Genomic DNA, 10,660 nt, shown 5'->3' on the forward strand with positions numbered 1-10,660 from the left:
TCTACGTTAAATCAAATAAACTCTATATATACATACTGGAATGAGTGTTCTATTGATTTGGCTGTTGCCAGTGCCAATCACATAAAAATGACTCAGTGCGATTGACCAATCAGGTAGTATTAGAAAGAAAGAAGAGTACACCCAAAAGCACCTCTCACTGGCAACAGCCAGACCGATGAATCACTCATTCCAGTATGTATAGAGTTCAGTGATTAAACAGGACGAAAACATCCGGCGCTGGACTCTTTATTTATGTATTTTTTTGGGTCAAAGTCCGCCTCTCAAAACAAGATTTATTAGACGCGACCAGCGACACACGTGTGCATGTTTCACGCACGCAAAGGCGATTGCACTTTTGCGGCTATCCAGACGGTTCATGCCGTGCGGTTAAATAGGGTGGCAGCTCGGGCGAAGAAAAGAGGAAGAGATGTGACGTAATATTTATTAGAGAAAATTATAGTAAAAGTTACATTTACGTAAACGGAGAAGAAGTAAAAGAGAATTCAGTCAAAACAAATTATGAAACTTCAGAAAGCCGAAATAAATACATGATTCAATCGACACGTGCTTAATTAAAGTACATATAAATTTTATTATTAAGACATAATTATACATTATAATTTTTGCACTTCTGCCTTTTCTCTTTGATAAATTAATTACGCTTGGCTCTTTTTCTGCGATTGTTTCATTATATATAGCACAAATAAATATTTAGTCTAATTTAATCTTTATTTATTTTTAGATGATAAATTGTGCAATGTAATATATAACATTTGTAGCGTTTTGTAATGAATTACAAAAATATGTACTGTGTACTGTATAAGCACGTATTATTTTAAAGGTTTAAAATTTCTGTAAATTTTTGTTAAATTATTATTTTGAGTCTTGCTCAAATGAAATTTAGCCTGAGATAGTAGCTACCGTCGCAACATGACGGAATGCATAATAGTGCAACATACCTAATAAATGTTCTCTCTCTGCGACCACTGTCATAAGTGTCACAGCAAAACAGTCACTGATATCGACCTTCCTTACATCACTCTTTCGTACTATGCGATTTATTTGGCCAATTTGTTTAAGTATTTAAAGGCGCAATTGAAGCATCTCATTATAACGAATCAAACAACCAGATATTTCGTAAATATAAGTCTTAAATTTAGCAATTAACTGTTTGAATTTAATAATTAATTATGTAGATAATATCCAGAAAACGTTGAATATTTATCTAAGAGAGAGAGAGAGAGAGAGAGAGAGAGAGAGAGAGAGAGAGAGAGAGACTATTTGCGTGTTTTACTACACATGTTCTCCGGGGCGAAGCCCGCCGGGGCATGCTAGTATACATATATAGCTAATATATGAAGAAAATTTATAATCGATAATAATAGTGTAAAAAGAAAGTTGAAGAAAGTTAAAAAGTGATCACAAATGACGAGAAGAATGTGGAGAAACTTTGAAAAAAATTTAGATTCTGTATTTAAAAAATATATATACCTATATATTATTGAATAGATAAAAACTAAGTAGCTAAAAAATATTACGTATTAAAATGGTCGTTTATTTTGAAAAATAATAAGGAAATGTGCTTAATCATTAAAGGAGCGACACGTCCAGTCAATACTGGTTGGGGATACATAGGGACCAGCAGGATCGAAAGTCGTGGAGATGGAGTGGAAGCGGCGAGGAGGTATCTGTTTCGTTCTGGAGTATACCGCAAGATTTCGAGGAAGACTGTGCTCGGTATGACGGCGGCAAGGGCTGGCTTTGGTCCGCTACATCTTGCACAGCCCGACTTAATTTCATCTGTCAGCATCGTAAGTATCTTGCTTGCGACACATCCGCATATACAAAGATATTTGAATATAATATATCTAAAAGTTTTTTTAATTCTTTGTAGCCTAATGCCGAAGTCGAAAATAATGTATCCAAAATTCTATTCAATTTCAAGTATTATTTATCCATTTCTATCCAATATTATATAATTCATATTTTTGAAAATAGAAAATTCTAGTAGTAAACTTTCAATTGCAGTTTATTGATTGAATTTTCCTAAGATATAACTTTAAAAGTTTATATGTCTTGTTCCTATTTAATGTATTTGCGCGCATGCGCTTGGAACTCTATATTTAAGAATTGTCTACCATGCTTATATACGCGTTATTTCATTGTTGAATGATCGTCTTTTCGTTGATTAGAAGAATAATAAAAATAATTTCCTTCTTCCAGAACCAAAGGCTTGCGGCAGACCTGAACAGCCACCAAATTCCACGATGACGGTGCTCACCGCGTCGCCCAGAAACCCTGTCAACGTATACCAAGTCGGGGCGACCGTGGAGTACAGTTGTAACGTGGGTAATGTCCTGGTCGGACCGCCGATCCGCACTTGTCTCGACACCGGTTTCTACAACGAGTTCCCGCCACTGTGCAGAAGTAAGGAACACGATCGGTCGGGGAACCGTACTCGAATGAAATCATCGCGAACGTGACACGCATCGTAACGCGCTCTGATCTTTCCAGGTGTCGAGTGCGGCTATCCCGCGAACATAAAACACGGTGGTTACACGCTTATCAATAACACCGTCAGTTACCTCAGCCAAGTGCTTTATTCCTGTGAGGACGGATATGAGATGACCGGTAAGTGTATTATCAGTCAATCGCGAGACTCGTCATAATTTGTTCACGGCGCATTTGAGATAGAAAACGGACGTCTCGTATAAATCCGTCCGTGAGAAATGATTATAAGCTGATCTCCGCGACATTACAGGACGTGCCCGATTGACTTGCGACCTCGACAACCGTTGGAATGGACCACCGCCGCGATGCGAGCCAATTCTCTGCGATCCACCAGCTGCGGTTCCGCACAGTTATATCAGGATAGACGAGGTTGGCAAACACGAAGATGTCCTGGTGAGGAATAGCTTTAACCAAAGTCTGCTGGTTAATAGCATCGTCACCTACTCGTGTGAGACGGGTTACCAGCTCGTTGGTTCCCAGCAAATAACGTGTTTGAATACCGGATTATACGATCGGGTCGCACCTAATTGCACAGGTATTTATTTATATATTTATAATAATAAAAGTCAGAGTTTATCATAAATCTTTGTAAGGAAATAAGTTTGGGAAAATTATAAAATTAAAATTTGAGTTTTTATTTAACTTCTGATGTTCGAAAATAAATTCGATATAACGATAATTATTCGTTAAATTCTACAAACGAAATAATAAATAATTAAGTTTAACAAATTATATCTCTAGCACTTTCATAGAATTTCGAATAATAAAAATTGAATGTTATATCAAGCAGGTATGGATAAAATTATAATAAATAAAAATTAACATACGTTTACTAAAATTAGTTTAGATATTTAGAAAATAGTATAGTTTGCGATTTGTCTATATGCGCTATGTGTATATTCAATATGCGAACTTTTCTTCATCAGAGGAATCACGGAGTTCTCCTACCCGAGCGACGATACGTCCGTCAACTCCAAAAATTCGACCGTACGTTACTCCGGGGCGGGTCAGGACGGCGACGAGCTCGACGACCAGCAGCACGACCTTCGTGCCGTCTAGGAATGTACCCACTAACACCGCGGAACTCCCAGCGACGGTGAGGGAGACCGTCTCGAAGAGGCCGAGTATCGGCTTGAACAAACCCGCGCTTCCTTCATCGGTGCTCAACAACGCCGGCAGCGATCATCCGCAGGACAACGAGATATCCGGAAGCGGCGTGGACCACGCACGCGCGGGTGTCGGCGCCGGTGTCGGCGTGCCGGAGCCGTCTGGTCCCTTCCGAGTGGACAGCGCCGAGCATCCCAGCGGCACTCATCAGGCCAAGTTGAACCTGGGGGCCGTAATCGCCCTGGGAGTATTCGGCGGTTTCGTGTTTCTCGCCGCGGTGATCACGACGGTCGTTATACTCATACGCAGGTAAAGAAAGTAACGCGTCATTGAGCCATCTCGAGCGATGATTCGACCTCGAGAATCATCGTCGAGCCTTCGCCCCGTAAATTTTCTCTGTCTCTGATGATATGATAGCGCACTCTGATATACATATAGATAACATATTCGACCGGATTGTACATTATATCGCTTATACTTTGTATTAATTTGATCTACTTCCTGTCCTCTACCGCTCTGTCTTCTTCCTAACTTGTAATACGTATATGCTGCATTATAATCTAGATCTTTTTACAAGATAATTTTGCTTACTGAAACCGCGTGTAGTTTCTTCAGAATCTTGTTGATGTAACAAAAGAGTCTCTAACATCTCAGATAGAACTACGCAGGGATAATAGTACTTATTCGCCCCTTCATTTATTTATCATAAGCTTCCTGTAATTTAGCCTGTAATTTACCTTAAACGTAGCCTGAAATTACGCTTTGCAAAGGAGATATGTTCTCATTTTCTGATTGATCCATAATGATTTTCTTTAATTTGTTGTCATTTACCAACCAATGGTTCTCAACGTGAGTCAATACGGTCACTCAAAGATCCATATGGCACTCTTCATGTAAAAGAGATCATGAGGGATCGTAGTAAATGAATCAGTCAAAATGTCTTTCGTCGGGTTGAGGGTGAGGATAACTGCGAAACAAAAGTGATTCGGTCATGACCGAAGTTGAGAAACAGTGGTGTAGACACGTCGCAAGACCTCTAACAATAAGATGTAGCGTCAGGGAAACGCGTGAGTCTCGTAGATAGTCTAGTTCGCCACGACGATGATTAACACAGAGTCCATTTGTGTATTGCGGTGGTTAGCGGCAGTGGCAGCGTCGGAGGAAGGCGCCGCAGGGGGCTCGGTGGGGTTGGTGCGCTGAGGGGTGGCGGTAGTGGTGGCCTTGGGAGGGGCGACACCGGGATGCCCTCGCGTTGGTATACGCTACTCGCGCTGCCCTTCCCCGACCAGCACCTGGGGCGCCGCGACCTCACGGCACGCCGCGGTAGCGATCATCCTTACTCCTTCAGCCTGTCGGCGGCGCATCGCGCCGGCTACTTCTCAAATCCCTCTCTGTAGATCGTCGCCCCTCCCTCTCACCCCTGCCGTAAAAAAAAGACAGAGAAAAGAGAGAAAGAGAACCATTCCACTCTAATAAAGCCCACAACTACCACCACCACCCCAACCCTCCACGCAACCACCGCCCACCACATCAACTATCATCACGTACCACCACCAGCTACCACGCGCCACCCTCGCGAGTGATACTAGTCAAGGTAAACGAGAGCAAGGTTTCTACTGAGCACCTTCTTTAGCGTTTAGCTCGTTAGCCGTCACGTCACGCCTTGCAAAAATAGAAGATGGCTTTGTAGTGCGTTGCACGCACCCGGACACATCACAACACCTTATATTTTATAATATAAAAAATATACAATAGGTGAATCTCCGCCACATATTCAAGGATTCTACAAAGTAGTCGCATATATTGAGCATAAAAGTATCTAAAAAGATGTCTAAGAGACGTTTGAACAATTAAAACAGCTTTATGTTTTCTGGGCTTCATTTTACTCTCTCCGTTTCATTACCGTAAGATGGGAAGAAATCAGCTACCGTAGAAACGACTGCGATTTAGAAATCCTGAGTATCGCGCTGCACAGAAATCGTGGGGGAAGGTAATTATGTACAGTGCTCCTTATGTATTCTTCTCATTCTTGTAATACTTTATTTTATGTTATAATCTCTTTCAGTATACTAATTAAACATCTATGCATTTATATACATATTAATTAAACATCTGTGCATTTATATATATCATGGTATATATAAAGATTTTAGTATATTAGAATTATTAGTGCAGATTTTTTTCTATCTCTCTTTTCTATACTTTTCTGTCTTCATTTTGGTGGCCAAAGCTTGAAAATCGCTTCGGATCGTAGTAGATAACAGGAATATTCTGGGCTTTCTTCCATTAACTTTTAATATATAAAAGTGCAACAATCGGATTTATACTTACTTTTATCCAGTAAAGGTGTACAAGATGTACACATGAAAAATCCGACCCGACTGTTCTTCCATTGCACATAACGCTTTGCCTATTTGTTTAATTTGTTTTATGCTAACTCTGGTGAAAAAAATTCTCATATTTTCTCAGAAATTTCCTAAGAATTTCTCATATGTTACATTTATGAAAAATATATATAAAATTTATCAGATACTTTCAGAAATACTTGAATGAGGATTTTTAGAATATTTCAGTATCTGTATGTATGAAAATTTCTGATAAATTACGCGAATTTTCTAATTTTTATTCAGATTTCTACAAAGATGTGTTGATGGGAAAAATCTGAAATATTTCATTATTATTTTGCCTGTGTTTTTCTGGAAAATGTTCCAATTTGTACAAAAAATCTGAGAAATATTAAAATTTTCATTAAAATTCTGATTAATAACATGAAAAGTTTTGAGTCATTTTTCCACCAGAGAATACGTTTAGTTCTGCGGAACAAAAGTTGCTCATAATTATGTAATAACTTGACGTGGAAAAAAGTGATTAATGTGTTCATCCTTTATGTAGAAACCGCGGAAGGAGCAGCAAGCACTATCGTCACCGTGCATCGCCCGATTGCAATACCGTCGCCAGTTTCGACAGTAGTTCGTCGGAGAGTCGAGGCGGTTTGAATCGGTATTATCGCCAAGCCTGGGAGAATCTGCACGAAACCACCGGTCACAAGGCCGGTCATCCGCCTCTTCGTCGCAAGGAGACCCTGGATGAACCAGGATACCGGGAGAACATCCGCGGTAACAACACCGAGCGCGACGGCTCGGAGTTAGTCGTCAGCGATGTCGCCGCATATCCGTCGAGCAAGCACGCCAGCGTCTCCGATAAGAAGCGTCATCATCATCACCATCATCATCACCACGGAAGCGCGACGCCCGATTGGAGGCAGTCGCAATCCCATCATAGATACTAAACAGAGAGTAAAACTGTAAAACGGGCAAAGAATCTTTATTAGAAACATATCCGCTATGTCATCTGCGATCATCTGAACGATGATTTGTAGGAGACGTAGAGTGGGCGTGGTGAACGCTCACAATTGTCGCGGGTTAAGAGATCTTCCTTAAACGAGGGAGCACACCGAATCTTCCACTAACATAAGTTGTACCTAAATAACGTCCTACACGAAATAGAGACAGAAAATAATCCAGACATAGATCCTGCATATATTGTTCTATTACGTTAATAAATTATTTACCGTCAGTCTGTTACGGAATGTAAATATTATACACATTGTAGCTGAAAAATAAGGATGATAAAGATAGTCGCTCGTCGTAAGGAAGGTAGTAGAAGGTGGTCAGAGGATATGCCAAAAAAAGCAAAGAAATAATATACAATAACGATCAAACACAGAGACGCAGTAACGTAACGCTTAAAGGTAAGTTATTGTAAGATCAGGGACTTGTGTAACCGTATACACGTTCAAAAAGATTTCTAAGAAGTCGAAGGATATCGGCAGAACTTACATCTGTTATGGGTACCTTGGCCTCGCTTTAAAAGGATTACTATGTTTCCAAAAAAACGGGATATTGCATATAGGTATCGTTAAGGGAAGGCCGATGTTATCCATTTAGGAATAGGACAAATATCGCGTTAATTGTTGCGCACGTGTACGAGCTGCACGCAAGTAAATGAGGATACAAAGGCACGCAACAGCTATGTACGTATATGAGTGCCTCGTTGATCGCTATTATACCTTCAATATATGATACTATCAAGTTTGTATTATAAGTATGTAACACTTAATTATAGTTATTACTTATCAAACATTTCTATCAAGCTCATTGAAATTGATATCATATGATATAAGAAATAATTGTTACAGCAATAGATTTTTATTAATCGACTGAGATATATAAATTACATGCGAAGTGGCTCTGTATATGCGTTTCCGTGATTATATTTATCGTAATAAATTACAATAGTGCCATTTGGGGCAAACTTGTTTGATTTACTGAAGCAATTTTGTCACTCAAACATGGTACATAATACAAATAACAGATAGCGCATTCGTAAATTACATATATCACTAGATTTAATTTCACATTTATATGAAATTAGAATAAACATATTTATAATGAATATATATACATAAATGTTCTTTTATCCTGCACAAAAAAGTAATAAAAAAGATATTACACAAAATGCAGTCTTCTTAAAATATTTAGAGTATTAATATTCATTTAGAATTTTAAAAAATTGGCAATTTTTTAAATATGGGTAATTATGATATGATTTATTTATACAATATCACATAGAGAGCTCATTTTTGTATCCATTGTTTGATTAGACTTTTTATCTGCATTCTAGCCTCCTTTAGCTGAGGCATATCATGTTCTGATGGAGGGTACATGTTTGCACAATGTGCAGTTCCTAAAATAAATTAGAAAATGTATTTAGGAATCGATATAATGATATATCTATAATACATTCAACTTACCTTTGATATAGATAGCAGGCGCCTGTTGATTGGAAGATTGTGTGATGCCCAGCACATGCCAAGGATCAATAGAACCATGTACAAATACTACATTTGTCACTTGTAGGTTTAATGCACCATACAAGATATTCGTTCGTGCGACAGCAGATTTCAGTAAGTTCATGCTGTATCTGCAAAAGAGTTTTCATGCTACACCAATATTCTGTCATAATTGGAATATAATTTATGTAAGTAAAGACAAACCTAGGCCCGAAAATATCAACGCATTGCTGTGCAAAAAATTCCACTGGGAAATTATTCCCGAACACATTGGACTGTCCAGTGGAGGTCTGGAAGAATCCGAACTCTGTACAAGTCTGATACATCCATTGACGTCCTACAAATATCATTCGTGATTTGTCATTAACACAGGCCACGGTAATAAAGCAATTTAGATACTAAATGCAATATCAATTTAAATGCGTTACCTCCTTCTGCTTGCTCGCTGGCCCAAGTGATATTTCGAAGCTCATGAATCATCTTGTCATATCTATAATCTAAACACTTCTCCTTGTTAGCATTCAATAACATATTGCTTACATAAGCAAGTCTATCAATAGATTTCCCTATTTTCTCGTCTACTAGTATATCACATACAGTCTCAATAGTAATATTAGCGGTCTGGGAGCTTTGGCGATTGTCTTTATTGTATTGCACAATGTCAGCAAAGTTACTCGCTAATGTTTCATACAAGTTGAAAATATCCACTCTCTTTGTATGCCCAGGATCAATTGGGTCGCACAATCTGTGAATCATGAATTATAATAAGTAAGCACAAGCAGATCACAATCAATATTCGGCATCTTGGCAAATGTACTCACTTGAATTTTTTCTGTATTTGCTGTTGACCAACAGTATGGTGTAACAATATATTAATTTGCGAGTTAGCTTCTTGTATTGCACTAACACACTTATCAGAGTACCCTTTCAAGGCGTTTATAACAACAACATAATATTCTGCAAAACAAAATTTGTTTGTACACATATGTGGGACACTTAAAATTATATTAATTATACTACCATCAAAGTCAATCTGTGCTAGCAATGGCCCACTAGCGGACATAGCTCCATGCACCAAGTGAGGATATTTGGCGCGCATCCAAGCGGACAGCGATCCACCGTACGATCCTCCAAATACAATCCATTTTGTATCATTTGAAAATTTGTATGCAATATTCACAGCCTCGATAAAGTACGCTAAATCTGCCAATGCTTGTTCCGAACTCAGGTACGCCAAGTTCTTTACGCTGAGATCCCTGCAAGTATCCCCGCGACATGTTATATAAATTTCTAAAATAACTTTTCCTTTCTTTACATTCGTGTCCTACTGACGCAGTGGGGTGGCTTTTTCCATAAAAACGATGCTCTAAATAAAAGCACATTGCTCCAAATTCTTTGGCGTATTCGATCCATTGACCTTCTACCATCCATGTTGCATTTGCTATGCCTTCAGCGCCAATCATTAAAAATATTGGACCATTAAGTTTGTAAAAATCATAATTCACAAAGTATCTCTATAATAAAATAACAAATCATGTGCAACAGTGTCAGAGGTTAGCAAAGTAAAACTTTTTTGAGTGAAACATATAATCAAAATTCTATGCTTCATATTACCTGCTTCCAGACACGAACGTCAGATGGATTGAAATGATCCAGATACTGCGTAAACCATCGCTCCTGGGGAAGCGAGGTTTCAGAGGACACACCTGGCTCTCCTAAATTGCCACCTTTCCTTCGACCTCTCAAGAAAGTACGCCACGCTGTACTAATACTCAGGATGCCCAATAAAATAAATAGGAGCAATAGAAACCGCATTTTAAGATATATTTTAAGATACAAAGTTCTTCTTTTCTTTTAGCGGAGGCAGCTCTGTAAGAAAATACACTTCAGAAAAATTTGTATCACGACATAGAGAAATTAACAAACATATCATGCAACTGCAAACAGATGGAATACTTTTTCTTTACAGCACTCTTTATTTTTTTACTTTAACAATGCTAAAAGGAAGGTATACAGTCTTAAACATACATAGCTATATTATTCACGCGAAATGAATTTATGTTCGTGTCACAAAGATAACTTTATTTTATCCTTTTCTGTTCCAGGTTCAGGTTCAGGTTAAACACAGGCTTTTACACTAGTAATGCGCGATTCTGATTCGATTATTTGAGAATCGATTCTTTTTCATGA

At 38.5% G+C, this 10,660-nt stretch overlaps 2 protein-coding genes and 1 long non-coding RNA gene across 4 annotated transcripts; 2 read left to right on the forward strand and 1 right to left on the reverse strand.

Moving 5' to 3' along the window:
• Window positions 1–1,596: 1,596 nt before the first annotated feature.
• LOC112462079 (complement decay-accelerating factor-like) lies at window positions 1,597–7,947 on the forward strand (the record flags this gene model as incomplete). Its single annotated transcript, XM_025027633.1, has 6 exons — window positions 1,597–1,811; window positions 2,224–2,427; window positions 2,515–2,631; window positions 2,762–3,046; window positions 3,438–3,927; window positions 6,511–7,947. Coding segments are annotated over 6 exons (1,708 nt in total), but the record flags the coding sequence as incomplete, so codon positions are not given.
• A 220-nt stretch (window positions 7,948–8,167) lies between these two features.
• Window positions 8,168–10,592, reverse strand: LOC112462077 (putative serine protease K12H4.7). The gene is made up of 9 exons (XM_025027632.1): window positions 10,499–10,592; window positions 10,085–10,339; window positions 9,803–9,984; window positions 9,491–9,726; window positions 9,292–9,427; window positions 8,899–9,215; window positions 8,675–8,807; window positions 8,432–8,601; window positions 8,168–8,364 (listed from the first exon to the last, which is right to left on the reverse strand). Exons 2-9 carry the CDS (start codon window positions 10,283–10,285, stop codon window positions 8,255–8,257), a joined length of 1,485 nt encoding a protein of 494 aa, XP_024883400.1. The 5' UTR covers window positions 10,286–10,339; window positions 10,499–10,592; the 3' UTR covers window positions 8,168–8,254.
• LOC112462078 lies at window positions 9,153–10,660 on the forward strand. 2 transcript variants are annotated; one of them, XR_003041622.1, is made up of 4 exons: window positions 9,153–9,238; window positions 10,095–10,220; window positions 10,329–10,478; window positions 10,576–10,660. It is a non-coding gene; the product is annotated as an uncharacterized LOC112462078 (long non-coding RNA). The 2 variants fall into 2 exon arrangements; XR_003041621.1 differs by lacking the exon at window positions 10,576–10,660 and having other exon boundaries at window positions 10,329–10,505.

The sequence above is a fragment of the Temnothorax curvispinosus genome, unplaced genomic scaffold (assembly GCF_003070985.1).
Source record: "Temnothorax curvispinosus isolate PA1 unplaced genomic scaffold, ASM307098v1 QBEX01011965.1, whole genome shotgun sequence".
Classification (NCBI taxonomy): Eukaryota; Metazoa; Arthropoda; class Insecta; order Hymenoptera; family Formicidae; genus Temnothorax; species Temnothorax curvispinosus.